At 35.6% G+C, this 21,959-nt stretch overlaps 1 protein-coding gene across 1 annotated transcript in view; it reads right to left on the bottom strand.

Moving 5' to 3' along the window:
• Nucleotides 1–2,250: 2,250 nt before the first annotated feature.
• LOC150107636 (uncharacterized) overlaps nucleotides 2,251–21,959 on the bottom strand; it is a 117,783-nt gene continuing 98,074 nt past the window's right edge. The window contains exons 4-5 of the mRNA XM_090392147.1: nucleotides 10,995–11,063; nucleotides 2,251–2,380 (exon numbers count right to left, since the gene is read on the bottom strand). Of these exons, the coding sequence (XP_090248273.1) occupies nucleotides 2,360–2,380; nucleotides 10,995–11,063 (90 nt within the window). The 3' untranslated portion in view covers nucleotides 2,251–2,359. The remainder of the gene's footprint in view (nucleotides 2,381–10,994; nucleotides 11,064–21,959) is intronic.

Raw genomic sequence — 21,959 nt, 5'->3', positions numbered from 1 at the left:
CACTCATTCACCACCCTTCAGGCAAAAAACCTCATTCTCACACCCTTGTTAACCACACTCTTCTTTAATTTCCAGGGATGACCTCTTGTTCTTCCATCACTATCACACAACTGAAACATTTCCCCTGCATCAATCTTATAAAAACCTTTTAGTAATTTAAATGTCTCTATCATATCCCCTCTTCTCCGCCTATCAACCAACCTCTGCAATCCATAAGCTCTCAATCTATCAATGTGGGGAGCATTTTTTTACATCACTTACCAACTTAGTCACTCTCCTCTGAACCCTCTCCACAACCTCCTCATCTCCAAGGAATCCAGGTGATCAGACCTGAGCACAGTAATCCAAATGTGGAAGTATCAACGCTTTATAAAGGGGAATAATAACCTCTTTATCTCTGGATGTTAATGTGCTCCTCAATAACCACGTAATCCTATGTGTAATCTTGGACACCTTAGCAATGTGTCCCCTGAACTTCATCTCCCTATCCACCAACATCCCTAAGTCCCTAGCCTCATCAATCTCTTGGAGTACCGTTCCATCAATGTAGTACACAGCAAGTAATCTTTTAATCCCAAAATGCATAACCTTATACTTTTCCACATTGAACTGACATCCATTACCCTTTGCCCATTTTGCCAGCTTATTTAAATCATCGTGCAAACTCTCAACATCAACTTGATCTTTTATTGCGCTACCCAACTTTGCATCATCAGCAAACAACTGAATATCTCCCCTCAAGCCATTTCCTATATCATTTATGTACAGATTAAACAACAATGGCCCAAGCACAGAGCCACACCACTGGTCACCTGCCTCCTCATGGACTCTGCTCCTCTCCATACACCACCTTCTGGTATCTCTCCCTGAGCCATTCTCCCCTATCCATATCACCAGTTTAGTATCCATTCCCATCTGCTCCAATTTGTGTAACAGTGTTCCATGGGGTATCCTGTCAAAAGCCTTAGCATTTTGAAAGTATGTATAAGTGTCTGTCAATATTGCTTTTTCCATCCATCTACTTATAGGTATATTTTTATGGCATAAAATAGTTCTGGTTAGATACATTGTAATGAAATTTGGTCTTTGTAATATTTAGTTAAACTGGCCCAACATTTCAACTATAGATTTAATCTAGATAACTCTTAATACTCTCTTAATACTTGAATTATGCAAAATTATATGCTTACTGTATGATACAAACCTCTAAACATTGAGCAATACTTGAATAACCACAACAACTTCACAATATGTACTACAAAAACAATGCTATTATTCTCTGATAATCTAATAATGATTAAGTCCACATTTCATTGCTTGAGAGTAATTATAAATAGGTTTTTTATATATGGTTAGGTTACTAGCCCTCTTTATGTGTTCCCAGATCACCTGCATACTTTTTTATTAACTTATTTATCACACCATAAATTTAACATTACATAACTATTTGCATGCTATTCCTCATCATCCCTATTAATTTTTCTACTATTCAGTATAGATATACTTAGAGTGCCAAAGAGGTTACATTAATGCCATTCCTATCACTCATCTGCATTATGCCCTGATATACATTCCATATATTTTTAGAACAGTTCATGTTTAATTTAATATTTTTTGAGGTTACCTCACTTAAATATTTTATTCTTTAGAATTAAAGTAATCTGAAATGAATATTTTATGAATACCATCACATGTATTCATAAAATACAATATAAGATAGTACATCCCCAGGCAGCAGCATCACATTACCTCTTGAGTCTCCATAATTTATATTTATGGAACAATTTTTGGCTAATTATAAATTTTTACACTACTATACTATTTTAGCTCTCAAGCAATGATTTCTTTGGTATATTGTTGGATTTTTCAGTTTTCATAAAATGCATTTAGTCAAATATTAACCACAACTTCTATTTTCCAAAACTGTTAATAAAACTGTTGTTTACAATAATGATTATAATAATGAATCATTATAGCTTTTTTTAAATAAAAAATGACATTTGGCTGCTGTGTAAATGATATATTAGATTAAAAGTTCCATAAAAATGCGAAAAATACATGCTTTTCCTAATTTAATGTGTCAAAAATTTTGCCACATTTAATTAGGCAACCTTAAAAAAACAGGATTGCAGAATAGCTCACAAACATACTCATGTTATATTGTTTCATTTTTTTTAGATTAAATTTTAAACAATCCTGCATTTCATTCATAATTCACTTTGAGTGTATAGAAATTTGTGATGAATATTTCTATTTTGACAATGTAAGTGTCTGATGTGTAGACACACAAATAACATTATATACAAACTTTATTATGTTTTGTTTTGGCATGGTCTTCAAGAATGGTTTATTAATTCTTCTATGGTTTCCTGTTTGCAACCTTAAAATAAAGAGATTTATTTATAAGCAGGGATACAAAATCATCTAAATAGAAAAAAAATCATATCATTATTAAGATCAAATACATAACTATTTAAATTTTTTAAAGACTAAGGACTCAAAGATACTCCAGTCAAAATGTTATTCATGAAGAGTAATTAATTAAGTTTAACTTAATTAAGTGAATATAACTTAGAGTAGATGCTACAGTAATTAATTCATTACTAGTCTGATTAATTATTTAATTTAAATAAAAATCACTCTACTAACCATTTTCGAAGCATCAGAGAAGGCAGCTGACACACAAAAAAGGAAAAAAGTTGTTGGAGATCTAGACAGCAGAGTAGGAAATGATTACTAGACAGAAATATTTTGGAAAAATTTGGAGAAACGAGCAAAACTAATAATAATAATAACTACCTGCTGAAGATTTCTGTTGGGGACATTACTAATACCATGTTAAAACATAAAAATGTGCACAAATTCATATGGATGCAAGAAATAAGAAAAACGTTATTGACTATGTTATTGTTGATAGTGGGTGCTTTCCCAATTGTTTAGGACACAGGGGTATACAGAGTATTTGAAATAGGAAAACTTTAGTAAAAACAAAGAAAATAAATATCAGGAAGTGGGAAAATAATTGAGACTATTGAAAATGTATAGAAATCGAGGAAAAAGTACTATAAAAGGAATCACAGATGATCAAGGTGATGTGAAAAATTGAAGATATTCTAGATATCTGAAGATTGTTAAATGAAACAGCAGTGATTGCATGGTGGTAGAAGCACTCAGCAGGAGTATTAGGAGTAATATATCAATATCAATACTATTATATATTAGGAGTAATATATCAATATATTAGGAGTAATATATCAATATCAATACTAGAAGTAGAGAAAAAAATCATCAAAAACTTTAAATGTGGAAAGGCAGCTGGAATAGATGATATTTGACCAGAAATTCTCAAATATGGAGGTATTAAGTTTTACAGTGACTTACACTGCATAATTCAGAATTCAAAAGTACCTATCTATAAAAAAGGGAAGAAACTGAAAGTGAGAATTACAGAGGAATTTCTCTATTGAGTGGTAAGATTTATGCAAGTATACTTGAAAAAAAGTTAAGAAAAATTGTGGAGGGGAAGCTTGGTGAACAACAACCTGGATTTAGGGGCAAACAGAGATTGTCGGGATCAGATTTTCACTTTAAGACATAGTTAAGAAAGCATGGGAATGTAACAACAAACTGTATTTATTTAAGTTGTGTAGATTTGGAAAAGAGATGTGAGAAGGTGCCAAGAGAAAAGCTGTTCAAAATGCTTTAGTTATATGGTGTAAATAGGATATTATATCAAGCAATACTTGGTCTATATTTGAGTTGTAAGTCAGCAGTTAGTTGAAGGAGGTACAGGAAGGTGGTCTGATGTTAAATCAGGTGTGAGACGAGGGGTGTACATTATCTCCACTGTTATTCATCATCTATATGGATTTCATTATGAAGAAAGTGTATTAAACCTGATATCAAAATTGGAGACATACTCCTAAATAAATCCAGTACAAGTTTGCAAGATCCCTGACTAAACCAAATAACTGTTGTCATGAATTTAGTATGAAAATCAACAATAAAATGACAGAGACAGTGAAAATAGGTAGCGAAAATAGTGAAAACTGAAAACATCAACTGCATCCTGAATGGAGAACCTATAGAACAAGTAAAACATTTCAGCTATTTAAGTATAAATTTTAGTGAAAATGGCAAATTAAACTTGGGAACAGACAGCAGAAGTAGCAATGCTGGTATGATAGGAAGTCAATTGAATAAATTTATATGGAATAAGAAAGAAATTAGTCAAAATGCTAAACTAACTGTATAAAAGATAGTGTTCAAACCAATTTTAACTTATGGATCTGAGAGCTGGGTTACCCTTGATCAAAGACTAGGGACCACAGATATGAGAGTTCTGAGAAAGATTAGGGGGAGTGGGAATCAACAGATGATATTAATGGCAGTATCATATTAAAAATGAGGATATTAGGAAAGAACATGACATTATTGGCATTCAGAAATGTGTTAGTAGAACTAATCTCAGGTGGTATATGGCCACTTAACCAGTTTCAACCTTTATTGAAGTCTCATGAGTGGGAGCCAAGTAAAACAACTAAGTGAAAAAAGCTTTCAACATCTATCTCTAATCCAGATTATTTTAGTAATAAGGTGTGATCCCTTTTGACAACTTGTATATGAAAATATGACTTCTACATTACTTTAACCTTGGTATCACTTCTAGGTCTGGCTCCCAATGATGAGACTTTAATAAAGGTCGAAACTGGCATGAGTAATGGCTCATTCCATAATGCATAGAATTATACTTGCCTACAAGGATATGTGTTTTGCATTATGGGATACTAAAGCAATTGATCTGAACTCATTAGCCTCTATATACAAGCAGTCCAGTCGAGAAGTTACTTCATGCTCAAACTTTGTTTGCTTACACTTGGATAAAGAATGAAACCAACAATATTATTTCTTGGCATCTTTAATTTATATTACCCTACTTTTGTATCATCAGCAAACAACTGAATATCTCTCTTCAAATTATTTCCTATATCATTTATGTACAAATTAAAAAGCAGTAGTCTAAGCACAAGAGTCCTGCACTTCTAGCACACTACTAGTCACCTACCTTCTCCTGGATTCTGCCCCTCCATATACTACTTTTGATATCTGTCCAGCAGCCACCCTTTTATCCATATCACCAGTTTCATATCCATCCCCATTTGTTCCAATTTGCATAACAGAGTTCCATGTGGTATTTTGTCAAATGACCTCAAAAAAATGCAGCAGAATCATGTAGCCATTTCCTTTATTCAACTCAGCTGTCACCCTATTATAGATTGTAACAGAGTATAATATTCTTATCCTCCCATTCCTGAATTCTCTTTTTTGATCAACTTTTTCAGTACTTTTATCACCATTCCTGAGACACTAATTAGTTTATAATTTGTTACCACAGACTTAGATAATCCTTCATGGAAAGGAATTATTCTGCCCACCTTCCACTTGGCTATAACTGAGACTTAAATTAAACAGCATAGTCAAAGGCATTTCTAGTTCACCTGTACATTCTCTTAAAGTGCAAGCTGATCTAATCCCACAACTATATCTGCATTCAGCTTATGCATTATCCTAAGTACCTCCAATTCAACATCAGTCTCTGTCACCTATGCCATAACAATATCTTCATTGGATGATATACCCTTGTAAAATGATCAATTAGTAGTCAACAGTTTCATCTGTGTTAAATTGTGAATGAAGAATTTTATGATTATTAATACTTCATTCATGATTTAATTGCATTTCCTGAGCTAAGTTTGCTCCTAAGTAAATTGTAATTTAAACACTTACTGTTTTTTGTTCATTGAAATAATAATTGTAATTTTTTTTAGTTATTTATCTTATATAAATTCTTTATATTAACTTGTAAATGTATCCTAAGCGAACTGTAATATATGCATTTTATTTGTTATTACTGAAAGTGAAAGTATTTCTAAGGGACTCTGCTAATGTGATTTGATTGGATGCTGTCAGAAAACTATGTTATTTTGAGATAGCACATGCCTTAGCATTGGGAACTGTACAACGATCATGGGGGATTTTCGTTGTAAACTGAAAGTGTGGAGAAAAACAAGTTTGGGTGGGAAAGAGAGAGAGAGGATTTATGAGATATAGGAAGAAGGAACCAGAAAGAAATTAGAGAGAGAGTGTGGGAAGGTCATGAGATGTGATCTAACCTGGGATCGTGTGACGTAACAAAGGTTTGGAAACTTGTTCCGATTTGAATGAATCTTACTTTGAACTCATATTTATTTATAGTTTCTTGTCACCTTGTAAAGGAATTTACCCAAGTGAAAGGATAATAATATGATCGAGATTTATCGTAAGATAAGTTATTACGAGCAAGAAAATACATTTTCTAGTCTTAACAAATTGAACTCAGGGATACTATAAGTTTTGTGTTGCCTATAGTGGAAGATTATCGAGTGCCTAGAAGTGTTGTAAGAGTTTTCCGTAATGTGCAAGCTATGATGATCATACCGGTAAGAATATCTATTCTATAACTAACGTGTGATAGTGTAGCTTGTGTCCGGAGAACTTGGTCAAATTTTGTGTTGCTGGAGCCAGCTAGTCAAGCTTGAATGAGTGATATTATAAAACATTTTCCTTGTGAAACTAATGTGAGAAACTTCATTGAAGAATTAGTTCGTGTTTGAATGTGTTATCTCACAATGTATATGTAAATTCAAGACTGAGCCTTTTAAGAACTATTTTAATCCTCTGATAGATATTGATGATGCCAGCTAAGTGTTTGACAAAATTGAAGTTTGTGATTATTCTATGAGAATAAAAAGAATTACATTTTAAGTGTTTTGCTGAATATTGTTGTTGTTTAAGGTGAAACTAAGTTGAAATCCTAACGGATGAGAATTGTGAAAGCCTTATATATATGTTCTAGCAGTAAACAATGCACTCAGCTGAGTAGAATCTAAATACTTTATAGAATGCATAAATTATTTTCTAATTGTATTGATCTTAATAGAGTTCTTGTTTCTTATGTAAGAATAATTTTGTGAGAGAATTAAATATCTTGTTTAACTTGATTCTTGTGCTTGCCTAATTTCAATTTCATTGCATTGCTCATTAAAATACGAATCTTGCAGGAAACCTTATGTATAAGTAAGAAAATTTCGGCCTGTAGTAAGTTCACGTTGCTGTTGTGCTATTTGATGCTTGACTCCTTCACAATAATTGTGTGATTTGAAACATAGAGTGGTGCAGTTTAATAAAAATTTTCTTTATGTTTGAAAGTGGGGTCAACCAACAACTAGCAAATATAAGGTTGGATGAAAGACAAAACCAACAATCTGCCTCAACAATCAATCTCTTTACAATCTGCACTCATTCAAGTTATCCTTGTATAGAGATTTCCTTTGACTTGCTTGGCTAGTTTCTTCTCGTAATCTGATTTTGCCTTCCTTAAAATGCTGGTCATCTTTCTTTCCTGATCCTCGTACTGTTCATGACCTTGCTGGTCACATTTCTCCTTATATACCCTCTGCAACAATTTTTTTGTTTTGCTTCTCATGCTTAAAGATACTACTCATCCAACTAACTTCTATCTGATTTACCTTCCTTACCTTAGGTATTTAATACTGCTTCCTTTAGCTTCTCCTTAACATCTCATGCAACTAATTATTACCACTCATCTTATGCAGGCTCCATAATGCCTGCTTCCTCCAGATTGCATGTTTAATCTCTTCATTCATCCATTTTACACCTACTTTATTTAACCTTCTGACAACCTTTGGAATATGTTTAGACATTGCTTTTGTTAGATAGTTCTTGAATACCCCAAGCATCCTTCTCCTTTCCATTCAAATCCTCATTCCATGCTATAGTTCCAAACTGTCTCCTAAATTTTTCATAATTTCCTTGTAGTTTTTCATTTCCTTGTATTTCCACATGTATCCTTTCCTCACCGAAGTTCTCATATAGTTGGCAACTACTCAAGTAATCACGTCATAGTCACTCTCACCAACTGGAAGGATATTCAGCACTACTTCATTTATATTGACATTCTGATGAGATGATGAAATGCAAGATCCTCAATCCCTGGTAGTTGCCCCTCAAGAACTCAAGAAATTCATTTTCTTTACTTCTAGATACTATCTTGTCATCCTAATATACATTACACATGTATCCTTTCCTCACCGAAGTTCTCATATAGTTGGCAACTACTCAAGTAATCACGTCATAGTCACTCTCGCCAACTGGAAGGATATGCAGCACTACTTAATTTATATTGACATTCTGATGAGATGATCAAATGCAAGATCCTCAATCCTTGGTAGTTGCCCCTCAAGAACTCAAGAAATTCATTTACTTTACTTCTAGATACTATCTTGTCATCCTAATATACATTACCATAATTAAAATCACTTCTAATGATCGTCCTCTTACTATTTGCTTCACTAATTTGCTTATACATTTCCTTGTTTCTGCTCTCCAAATTATCAGGTCTACATCCAACAGCAACATCCAAGCAAGTAGTTCATTCATTGACCTCAACTTCCCTACCAATACATTACCTCACTTTCTTTCTTTTTTTTTTTTTTTTTGGTAAATACTGTATGCAGATGTTATATGTGTGTGGGGGGAGGGGGGGGGATATAACAGAGACATAAAAGTTACTTACAAAATTTTATGCGACAGATGGAGAATTTTATTACTATATGGCATTTATTTATTTATTTATCTTTTTTTTCATATTAATCACATATGACAAGTTGCAGCAACATCTATAGGCAATCAGTGCTGAATGTGTGTGTGTGTGTATGTGGGGACAAGGGGTTTTAAGAAGAAAGAAAGAAAGAACCTACTGACGTGTTTTATGAATAGTTGTAGGCTATTGTTAGCTGAGTGGTTAGTGTATATCTGCTCTCCAGCCAAAAGGCTGTGGGTTCAAATCCCACTGTGGGCATGGATGTTTGCGATTGTCTGTCAAAATACTAGTGGTGATGGTGGGCAGTAGATGGCATTGGTGTAGATGATGGTAGTTGCAGTTTGCTGTAGTTGGTGGACTGAGTGGTGGAGATGGAGAGTTGTAGAGTAGGTGCCCTCCCTCGATGAGTCTATGGACTCCTTGGAGGTGTCACATAATAATAATAATAGTACTTTGGGAAAATAGTATGATGGAGACTCTTCCCAAGAACACAGACACATGGAATGAAGGAGGAAAAAGGAAGTTGCTATTGATGTTTGGTGCTATTGATTATGGTAAAAATTTCCAGCTCAAAAATTACAAATTAGATATTATTATACCATGAGAAGGTTATCGCCTTTAAGATGGAAGAATATCTTCTTTGATGACCTGAGTATTATTGAAAGGCAATATCAGTAAGAAGCAGAATCAAGCTACACTGTAAATGGATGTTTGACCAAACTACACAGGTTTAAAAAAATGAACAAAGTGAACTGTTTCAAGGAATAGTCACTGGGTCGTTAGAAAATGAGGAAAGGCATGAATGATGGGAACTGATTGGATTAGTGTCAGTTTTCTGCACTTTTTCATCTTATTTTGAAAATCTTGGAATGTATGAATGCATATATCCTAAAGAATACTGGCCTAAATACCCACAGAATTATTATTATTATTCCAAGACCCCATGGAGTTAAAGACTCATCTAAGAGGTCCTTTTTTCATACACACAGCTCATCAGACTGGCCTTAAACACACTCAAATTCTCTGTAGTCATCAAACTACACTCTCAGGCAAGGCATTACAATCATTCACAACTCTGCAAGCAAAAAACCTGCTTCTCACACCCTCCTTATACAGCTTCCAAGAATGACCTCTGGTTTTCCCCTGATCTCCCATCATTTTCTGTAAAACATCCCTAACATTGATCCTATAACAACCCCTTACCAACTTATAGGTCTCTATCATATCACCGCTCCTCTTACTATCAAGAATACAAGTTAAATATTGATATCCAAACCATTCTTCAATTTAGATAGATAGATAATATAGTAAGCTTTAATTCATCCACATGTATAGAAAAGCTTAGGTATTGTTGGTCATTCATAATAGTGCTTCACAGTGTAAAAGAGAAAAACCAAAAGAGAGAAAAAAAAAATCAATTTATTGAACTTACTAATATTTCACTGATTTTCTACTCAGCATTTTCAGAGGACAAATTACAACTGTGACAAGTACACAATACTTAACTAGACATATTAGTAAAATCAGTGAAATATTACTAACTCAATAAATAATTTTTTTTCCCTTTCTTTCTTGGTGTTGTTTACATTTTTGTGATGTACTGTTGTGAATTTAATTCACTCCAAAACTTGATTCTGCTTCTATCTGATCATGCTTTTTGACAATATCAAGGTCATCACACAAGATGCTCCTCCCTCTTAAAGATGACTATCCCTTCATGGTATAAATAATATCTAATCTGTAGCTCTTGAGCTTGAAAATTCTGCACTAATCCATGGTACATTTCTTCTAGTTAAGTTGCATTTTGAGGAAGACACTTTTGTTTAACAAAATTTATTTTAATCTTTCTTTTGCAACTATGCAGTAAACTATGTGATTTAACTGTTACAGACCACTCTGTGTCCATAGCTTCAATATGTCACAAAGAGTTAATAACTAACAGAATATCCTAGATGTATGATTAATTTCACATGTGATGATGCGATTTTAACAACAAGCAACTTCATACAATTTGAGAGATAACCATTCTCTAAAAAGAAGGCAATGACATAATTGTTGCTAGAAATGAAAGGTATATTAAATACTTCTAATAAACAGTAGTATCACATGTAATGCTATTACAGGTCTTTCCAGGGTATTATTGAATACTTACTGAGCTGTGGGGCTCTCTTTGTTGCCATCCTTTGAAATGGACTGCAGATGTCAAATCTAAGTGGTGTTAAAGAACCGATGTAGAAACTTCTGTTTGTTTAGCTTAAATGTCTCTTTGTCTTTTGTGTGGTTACTAAATAAAGGTTTTTATCAAATTTAGCTATTTTTATATTCTACCTACCATTCTGGCTTCCAACTTTGTTAGCTTGCTTTCTATTTGAGATCTTTCCATTTTTTTTCTTCTCAAATCCTAAAATGTAAAATTACTTTATAACTTAATTTCAATTTAAAATTTGAATCCAGTGAAAATACTTTCACTATTTAAAGTATAATAATTGAATATAAAATCTAATAATTTAGAGCATAATTCAATATATGATAATAATTTCAAGAATGTTTGTAAAACTGAAATCCCTTGAAGTCTTGACTCCAGGTGTTTATATAACAACAACAATGATAATTTAATCTGCTGAATTACAAGATGCTATTTTTTTATATTGTAATAGTTAGTATGAATCTGTTTCATTTTAATGACTAAAAAATATCAAAAAAAAAAAAAACCAGTAAAAGGCTGCTTTACAAAAGGATTTCCAATCCATATATTTAGATAAACAGGATAAAATACAAAAGAAGAAACTGGTTTCTTGGCCTCCATTCAGTTGCAAGGACTCTCCACAGACCACAACACCTATTATACTTTGCCACACCTATTATACTTTGCCTCAATTATACTTTGCCACTGATTCTGGAAATGCATTCCACTCATTTCCCACTCTCCTTGCAAGGACTCATACAACCCTTATATAGCTTCTAGGAAAGATTCTTGTTGCCCTACCAAACAGTATCATTTGCAATATTTCTTCTATATCTAACTGATATATATATACATATATATAAGAAATATGATGCCTCTTACCAACTTATATGTCTCAATATCACTCCTTCTTCCCTTATCTTCCAAGCTTTGCAGAGTACACATTTTCTCTACCTCTCCTCATACTCAACCAGTTTCAATTCTTGATTCTCTCTCTCTCTACTGTTTCCTTATTGACTATTATTATTATTACATGACACCTCCAAGGAGTCCATAGACTCATCGAGGGAGATTTCCATCTCCACCACTCAATCCACCAACTACAGCAAACTGAACTACCATCATCATCTACACCAATGCCATCTACTGCCCACCACCACTAGTATTTTGACAGACAATCACAAACATCCATGCCCATAGCGGGATTCAAGCCTTTTGGCTGGAGAGCAGATATGCTAACCACTTAACCAACCAGACTGGCAACTCATCTATTCAGGAGAAAACTGTATGCAGAAATCCGGATGTGGCCTGATCAGTGCCTTATAATGTGGCACTATAACTTACTCATTACTAATTGTCCAAGTCTTTTGGCAGCAATTTTCTTAGTAAACTTTGAAATATTTTTTGGTGTCTCCCAAACTCAATTCACTATCCACCAACATCCCTCACCTGTTTCTCCTCATCTCCTGGAGCAAAATTCCACCACTATAATGCACTTTATTCCATCTTCTCAGGTCAAAGTGCATGAATACGCTCGACGATACTGAAGTGAAATCCCCATTCATCTACCCAAATCCTCCTGTAACAATCAGCATATTACAGTCATTGCATCAGAGCTCTTTGCCATTATTCTTCCTAATTTAGCACCATCTGCAAGTGTATGAAATATCTTCTTGCAAACAATAACCCTTGTATGTAACCAATATATAAATTAAACAACTGGGATCCAGAATAGAATCTTGTGGTACAAAATCTTAAAACAACTTGTCATCCCTTTCTTTTGAGATATTATCTCCCTGCCTATACAGATTGCAATGGTGTCCATCAGCCAACCATCCCTATATCAAGAATACCAACTTAATATCTATTCTGATCCAACAAAGCTGCAATGTTCAACAACATTCCGGATGTAGAGGGATGCTTATATAGTGATCTTTCAGTGATTTTACAAAGGAATTTGATAGAATAGCACAGGGCAAAATTATTGCTCTGCTCTCAAATGTAACTACACTACTGAAACAAGACCCCCCCCCCCCCATAACAAATCCGTGTTACATTCTAGAAAGATTTCTATTCTCATCAATTCATGTTTGTATTCTATCTCTGATAGACTCTATAACACTTTCAGTACCACTGCACCTGATACAAATTGACAGTTTGCCACCACAGACTTAGATTCTTCCCTATGCACTGAGAGTACATTTCCTTACTTCCACTCTTCAGGGGTAATTCTTGTTGTATTCTTGCTGAATACTCCCATCAAAGGCACTGTCAGGAACTTTGCACATTCCATTAACATAAATGACAATATTCCATCCGATCCCACAGCTATGTTTCCCATCAGTTATAGCTAAAATCCCAAATATTTTGTATACTTTACTTGCTGGTCTTTCCTCTTTCTTCCCTATTATATACAACATTACTTTCCAACATGTAATAATAATATTATTATTATTATTATTTAGGCCTCCAAGGAATCAAAAGACTCATCGTGGGAGGTCCCTCCTAGGAAACACAAAGTCTATCATACCACTCCTTAAACTCACTGACTGTTCTCGCTCTCACGCTCTATAAGGCAATGCATTCCACTGTTCAACCACGCTCCATGCAAAGAAACCACTCCTCACCCTCTTTCTCACAGTTTCCTTTCGTAACTTCCAGGGATGGCCCCTTGTAATCACTCCTTCCCACTGTTCAACCAAGTGAAAGAACTCCCTAGTGTCAACCCTGTAACCACCTCTCAAAAGTTTAAAAGTCTCAATCATATCACCTCTCCTTCTTCTATCCACCAAACTCTGCAGTCTCCATTCCCGCAGCTGATCCTCATAACTAACATTGTACAGTCCTGAAACCATCTTTGTTATATGCTTTTGTACCCTTTCCACAGTTAATTTATTCCCTTCAAATCCTGGGGATCAAATCTGAGAACAATAGTATAAGTGTGGTCTGATCAGGGTCTTATACAACAGAATGATAACCCCTTTTATTGCAGCAATCCTCTGTGTTATCTTCACCACCTTTGCAATATGTCCCCTGAATTTCAGGTTTCTATCAATCATCAACCCCAGATCTCTTGTCTCCACTACCTCCTCCAGTATAGCTCCTCCAATAGAGTATGCAGCATCCCATCGATGTATCCCAAACCTCAAGACTTTACATTTTGCTGAATTAAACAGACACCCCCATTTGCCCATCTGTCTAGCTTATTCAAATCCTCCTGCAGGGCTACCACATCTGCACTATTACTAATAACTGTTCCCAGCTTCACATCATCTGCAAACAACTGAATATCCCCCTGCAATCCACTGACAATGTCATTGATATAAAGGATAAACAATATAGGTCCCAGTACTGAGCCCTGTGGGACCCCACTTATAACCCTCTGCCTCCTTGAAACTGACTGCCATACACAACTCTCTGATACCTATCGGACAGCCAATCCTGAATCCAGTTGCCCAACCTGACATCCGAACCCATGTGCTGCAACTTAAATATCAGCTTATCATGTGGCATGTGCTGTCAAATGCTTTTGCTAAATCCAAGAAAATGGCAGTATATGCCTTTCCCTCATCTACTGCTCTTGTAACTTTATTATAAAAGGCTAGCATATTACTAAAACAAGAGCGTCCCTTCCGAACTCTCATAGATAATATTACCCTCATCTGCTCAATGCTGTATACGGTCCCTAACTAATTTTTCCAAGATCTTAACAACTACTGATGAAACACAAACTGGCCTATAATTAGACACTTCCAGTCTGCTACCGCCCTTGTGCAATGGCACTATCTTACCTTCCTTACATTTCCTGGGTAACCTTTTCTGTAGCCAGACTTTCATTGAAAAGCCAGGTCAAAGGAGCTGTCAGTTCTTTAGCACATTCTCTCAAAACTCGTGGTGAAATATCATCCAGTCCCACAGCTTTACTGACATCCAGAGTACTCAGTATTTGGAAGACGCTTTCCTCCTGCACCTCTAAACCTCAAACATGCCATATCCCTCTAGTATTAAAATTTACTTCTCCAGGATGTCCTCTGCATCAGTCACTCTATTCCCAATTTTATCCCACAATTTCTCCTCCTACTGGCCACATAGCTAAAAAATTCTCTAGGATTTTCTTTGGATCTTAGGGCCAATCTTTTCTCATATTCCAGTTTCACCTTCCTTACCATACTAGTCACTCTCCTGGCCTGTGTCTTATATTCTTCATGCATCTGCTCTTCACCTGTCTCCTTATATCTTTTCCATTGCCTCTTTTTCACATGCAATTCCTGTTTAATATTGTTTGTCATCCACTTTACACCAAATTGTGTCCTCTTCTTCACTTGTGGAATACAGCTTACTATTGCTGCTAACAAATATTCCTTCACAATTTCCCAAGCACTAATGATATCCCGGCCTTCCAATTCCTACCTCCATGAAACTTCCCCAAGTTGATGTCTAAGACTATTATAATCACCTACCTTATAATTCCACATATGTTCCCATCTCTTTGATACTCCTGCATGTCTATTCATCTTCCAAGTCAAACCATATAGTCACTCTCTCCAAATGATGGGAGAGATGTCATCTCAGTTATTATCAACTCTTCTGATGCTATGACCAAATCCAAAACTCTTGAACCTCTTGTTTCCTCTATTTCCCTCCACTATGTCCTCTGCATCAGTCACTCTATTCCCATTTTTATCCCACAGTGTCATTCTTCCACAATCATTTCTCCTCCTACTTGTCACATAGTTAAAAAATTCTCTAGGATTTTCTTTGGATCTTAGAGCCAATCTCTTCTCATATTCCAGTTATGGCTTCCTCTCTCACTTTTACTCTGATTCGCCTTGCATTCATCTCTTCCATTCTCATCTTGTTCAATATACTGAAAAAAATACTTGCTGAACATTTCTACTATATCTTCAATGGATGTGGCACGTGTCATCATCAGCAACTCAAGTAAGTCTTCCTACTTATCATTTCTTCTACTAACCACATAACTGTACGTTTATGCATAGAGAGAGAGGGAAAAAAAAGGACAGTTGTTAATTATTAGTTATCCCTAGAAGGCAACTAATAATAATTAACAGTTTGCACATGCAATAAATTTGTTCATGCAGTTATGTTGGAATTGTTTTTCAGATAATGTGGCAAAAAAAAAAAATGTGGTACTAGTGTTGCAAGTGAGTGTATCAGTAGTTTTGCACTGTGATAAAAAAAGTGTTTTTAATTAGTGTATAGTGTGGCTTTTTTTTGCAATTGTACTGCATTTTTTTTCGGTTTGAATAAAAGTGTCCTTCAGTGGTGTTGCTGTTGAAATTTTTTTGTTATTTATATTGTGTTTTGCTACATCTTTGTTGTATTACTTCAGCTTCTAAAGATGGCATCCCTAAGGAAATGTACATCAGCGGCACGAAAGGTTTCAGCATGAAAGTCTGGCTTTGTCTTGATTTTTTGCAGTGGATGCATTGTGAAACTGCTGTATGTATGCACCAAAAAATGTGAAAGATCTGTGGACTGTTTGGGTAAACAAGAAGAAGGAAAGCGTTAATGTATGTGAAAAGTATCTGGATAGATTAGAGCGATTAGAAATGGGAGCAAACATGGGGACCATAGTAGATCTTTGGCAGGAGTTAATGAAAATGAAAAGTGAAATGAAACATCTGGAAGAGGATATTAAACAGCTAAAGGAGAGATTGGTTGATGATAAGGAGAAGGAGGAAGTTAATGTTATAAAGAAAAAAGAATCAAAGGATAGTCGTATATCAGTGTATGGGGACTTGATCATTAGAGGTGTGATTACTAATAAAGTGCACAAAACATGCTTTCCTGGTGGAACAATAAAGCAAATAACTGATGGGTTGCAGAAAAGGAAATACCAGGCATCAAAATTAGTGGTAGTATGGGCACAAATGACTTAGTCGGGGAGAAGAAGAATGTTGATAGAAACTTGAGGAAGTTGTTGCAGCAGGTAAAAAAGAATAGTGTTGTTGAGAAAGTCGTAGGCATGTTTCCCAGATATGATAACAGTGAATTGAGAAGGAGAGCAGAGATAATGAATAGTAAGATGGCTGAGCTGTGAGGCAAAGGGAAGTTCATATGGTATAAAGCTGATGGATTACATTTGAATGGGTTTGGTGTTGGGAACCTTTCTAAATGTCCTTTCTATTGTTTTCTGAGAAGGCACAGAGTCAAGAAGTTAATGTAGCCAATGATCAGAGTCTACTTGAGAAACAGGATAGCACAAATCAACAGATTGTACAGCAGGAGGTTGAATATGCTGAAGATGTGTTGCAGCAGCACAAGGTGATGGAATGCATAAAGGTGAGGATGAGACAGGTAAGAATGGAAATCACAGTCAGGATCACGGAAATAGGAGTGGTCAAACCGAAGAGAGAGGTGTAGTATAGCAGCTAGAATAGAGAATGTTGGTGGAATGGTAGGATGGCCTCAAACACACAGTGATTGTGTTTATACACAAATGTAAGGAGTATTCGAAACAAGAAAGTTGAATTTGTGACATTGATTGAGACGGTATGTCCAAAAGTAATTGGAATATGTGAAACATGGTTATCTGAGGAGAATGTGATGTCAGGAATAGAATTAGAAGAATATATAATTTTCCGGAAGGATAGAGATGTGAAAAGAGGGGGTGGGGGAGTGCTATTAATGACTGTTGCAGAGAAATTGTATCTGCAAAGTGATTGTGCATGCACAGATTTTGAATCTGTGTGGTGTGAAGTTGAAATAAACAGGTTAGTATATCTGATAGGATGCTGTTATAGGCCAGGGAATGTAGAGAATACTGATTGTGAAATGTTTAGACAAATTAGTTGGGCATGTAAAAAGAAGGTGATCCTGATGGGAGACTTTAATTACAGGAATATAGACTGGAAGGAGGAGATAGTGTATGGGAACAAGGAGAGCGAGTTTGTGGAATTTATGAGAGATAAGTATCTTAAGCAGCACATGATTGAAGCAACTAGAGGCTTTAATATTTTTGATTTGGTGCTAACTTCACAAGATGTAGTTGTTAATGAGGTGCTGACACTGCCGAAAATGGATACATGTGGAAGTATAAAGCAGGTGATTATAGGAAGCTCTGTTATCAGTTAGCATCAGTATGTTCAAAATGCATGGAAACTCATAAGGCAGTATCTGATAAAAGCAATGTATGACTGCATACCGAGAGTTAAGCGAGTAAATAGAGTAAAGTGAAATGAATGAACAGCGAAATAAAGCAAGCTGTGCTGGAAAAGAAAATGTTATGGAGGAGGTACAAGGTACAAGGTGGTGATCATGGATCAGAGTATAAAGTGCAGGCTAGAAAGGTGACGATCATAGCAAAGAAAGAAAAGATGCAGTATGAGTGAAGATTGGCTGGTCAGGCCAAGGTTAACTCAAGGGAATTTTTCACTACATGGCAAACAAGAGGAAGAATAATTATGGCAGATTAACACTGGTGGATAGTCATGGCAGCAGACTAACAACTGCAAAGGATATAGTGGAATTATTGAATGAGCACTTTATCAGCATATATCATTATTATTGAAATGAAAATGAAAAAGGAAAAGTTGGTCCTTGTTGGGGATCTAAATAGTAGAGTAGGAAATGATTGTGAGACATACAAAAATATTTTGGGAAAATTTGGAGAAAAGAGCAAAGCTAATAATAATGGCAAATATCTGTTGGATTTCTGCTCAGGACATGGACTGGTTATTACTAACACCATGTTCCAACATAAAAATATGCACAAATTCACATGGAGAGAAGAGGCTAGGAATAAGAAAAGTCTCATTGACTATGTTATTGTTGATAGTGATGTTTTCTCCCTGGTGCAGGACACCAGAGTGTACAGAGGATTTGAAATTGGAAGTGATCACTATTTAGTCTTGAGCAGGATAAAATTGAATTTCATATTGAAAAGAATAACATGTAAGAAAGTTTTAAAGCGAATAAAAGTTGAGCAGCTCTCAGATGTAAACTGTAGACTAAAATACAGAAATATTATTGAAAAGAAAATGAAAGAGTTTGAGAACAGGAATCAAACCTTGGAGATTCAGTGGCAAACTCTGAAGGAAACATTGATTGATTCTGCCAGAGAGGCATGTGGTGAGGTTGTGTGCAAAGATAAAAAAATCAGAACTCCCTGGTTGACACAGGAAGTTAAAGAGGCAGTGAAGGAAAAGAAGATAGCATATCAAAAGTTCCTGGCAAATAAGTCAGCTTTTACTCTTACGGAATACAGAGACAAATGTAAGAAAGCTAAACAGTGTGTAAAACTAGCTAAACAAAAGTCATGGGAGGACTTTGGCAAGAATATAGAAAATAAATATCAAGAAGGTGGCAAAATATTCTGGAGGTTGTTGAAGAAGCTTAGGAATGGAGGAAAGAGTGCTGTAAAAGGAATTAGAGATGATAAAGGTGAAATGAAAACAGGAGAAAAAGATATCCTTGAAGTATGGAGTAATTACTTTGAAAAACTGCTAAATGAAACAAGCAGTGATGACAGCACAGTGATAAAAAACACTGACCAGGCATGCAGTCAGGAATATATATCCATACTTGAAGTAGAAAAAGCCATCAAAGGCTTGAAATGTGGAAAGGCAGCAGGAGTAGATGATATTCGACCAGAAATGCTGAAGTATGGTGGTATAAGAGTCTTACAGTGGCTGCACTGCATAGTTCAGAAAGCCTGGACAGAGGGACGAATTACCGATGATTGGAGTAGAGCTCTCATAGTACCCATATATAAAAAGGGAAATAAAACTGAATGTGAGAATTACAGAGGTATTTCCCTACTGAGTGTTCCTGGCAAGATCTATGCAAGTATACTTGAGAAACGGTTGAGAAGAATTGTGGAAGAAAAGCTTGGTGAAGAACAAGCTGGATTCAGGCCAAATAGAGGCTGTCAGGATCAGATCTTCACTTTACGACAAATAGTCGAGAAAGCATGGGAATATAACAAAGATCTGTATTTAAGTTTTGTCGATTTGGAAAAGGCATATGACAAGGTGCCAAGAGAGAAGCTATTCAATACGCTGCAGTTATATGGTGTCAATGGGGCATTATATCAAGCAATACTTAGTCTTTATTTGAGTTGTGAGTCAGCAGTTAGAATTGAAGGAAGTACAGGAAGATGGTTTAATGTTAAATCTGGTGTGAGACAAGGATGTACATTATCCCCTCTGTTATTCATTATCTATATGGATCACATTATGAAGGAATGTGGTATTAAACCTGATATCAAAATTGGAGATGTTAATGTCAGCTCTTTGCTTTATGCGGATGATGTTATACTTCTAAATAAATCCGCTACAAGTCTGCAAGATTCTCTGACTAAATTGAATAGCTGTTGTAATAGATATGGTATGAAGGTCAGCAATAAAAAGACAAAGACAATGAAAATAGGCAGAATCATTGAAAATGTCAACTGTGTTGTGAATGGAGAACCTGTGGAACAAGTAAAACATTTCAACTACTTAGGCACAATTTTTACTGAAGATGGTAAACTAAATATAGAAATAGACAACAGAATCAGCAAAGCTGGTATCGTGGGAAGTCAATTGAATAAATTCATATGGAATAAGAAAGAAATTAGTCGGAACACTAAATTAGCTGTATACAAGACTGTGTTCAAACCAATTTTAACTTATGGATCTGAGAGCTGGGTCAGAAGTAAAACACTTGACCAAAGACTAGAGACCGCAGATATGAGAGTCCTGAGAAAGATTAGAGGTGTGAACAGATGGCATCAATGGCAATATCATATTAAAAATGAGGATATTAGGAAAGAACTTGACATTGTCAGCATCCAGGAATGCATTAGCAGAGCTAATCTCAGATGGTATGGTCACTTAAATAGAATGGGAGAGGAAAGATTAGCAAAACAAGTGTTCTCTGCCAGGTTGGCAGGAAAACGACCCAGAGGAAGACCAAGATATAGGTGGATTGATACGGTACAAAGTGCCTTAGACGATAGAAATATAAGATCTGATAATGTTGGAGTCTTGACAAGTAACAGACTGATTTGGAGGAAAATTGTAGATAGGAAGTTAGTAATGATGTAATTTTTTTATGTAGTACTGTCATATCCTGTATACCCCTTGAGGGTACATGGCAGGAATTTGATGATGATGATGATGATGATCATTATTATTATTATTACTACTACAGGCAACTCCAAAGAGTCCTTAGACTTATCAAGGTAGCCCTGAACATCATGTCCATCATAACTATTTGACATACACACAGTATCTATCATACTTTGCCTTGAACTCATTCACAGTCATAGCACCCACAACAGACTCCGGCAGCTTATTCCACTCATTTACCACTCTAAAAGTAAAAAAACCTAGCTCTAACACCCTTACTAACCACACTCTTGCCCAGTTTCCATGGATGGGCCCCTAGTCCTCTCACCACCAGTGCTGTTCTAAAAAATATCATCTGAATTAATCTTACAGAAACTCTTCAGTAATTTGAATGTCTCTCAATCATATCCCCCACTTTTCCGCTATCAACCAATTTCTGCAACCCACAAATCTTCAACCTGTTCTCATAAGGTTCATTCCATAGACCTGTTATCATCTTGGTCACTTACCTCTGGATCCTCTCCACCTCCTCCTCCCCATCTAGAAGAAACTCAGGCGACCAAATCTGGGCACAGTAGTTGAGATGGGTTTATCAAGGCTCGATACAGAGGAACAATAACTTGCCCGTCTCTGCTCATCAATGTATTCTTCAGCAACCAAGTGATTTATTTGATGAGCTGATTTAACCACTTTTGCAATGTGTCCTTTAAACTTCAACTCCCTATCCACCAACACTCCCAAATCCCTGGCCTCATCAATCTCCTGGAGTACAGTTCCACCAATATGGTATACTGCTGTTAATCTTTTCACCCCAAAATGCATAACCTTACATTTTGCCACATTAAATTGACATCCATTCTCCTTAGCCCAGTCCTCCAATCTATCCAAATCATCCTGTAAAATTTTGACATCATCTGCATTCACTATTGCCCTACCCAACTTTGCATCATCAGCAAACAAATGAACCGTTCCTCTCAGATCCTTTCCTGTATTGTTAATGAACATACTGGTATAAATTATCCGGTACAAAATATAG

Source organism: Typopeltis vanoorti, chromosome 4, assembly GCF_054136105.1.
Source record: "Typopeltis vanoorti isolate ZY-2024b chromosome 4, IOZ_Tvanoo_1.0, whole genome shotgun sequence".
NCBI classification, from domain to species: domain Eukaryota; kingdom Metazoa; phylum Arthropoda; class Arachnida; order Uropygi; family Thelyphonidae; genus Typopeltis; species Typopeltis vanoorti.
The sequence above is the reverse complement of the archived record's forward strand: the minus strand, read 5'-3'. Positions and strand labels throughout refer to the sequence as shown.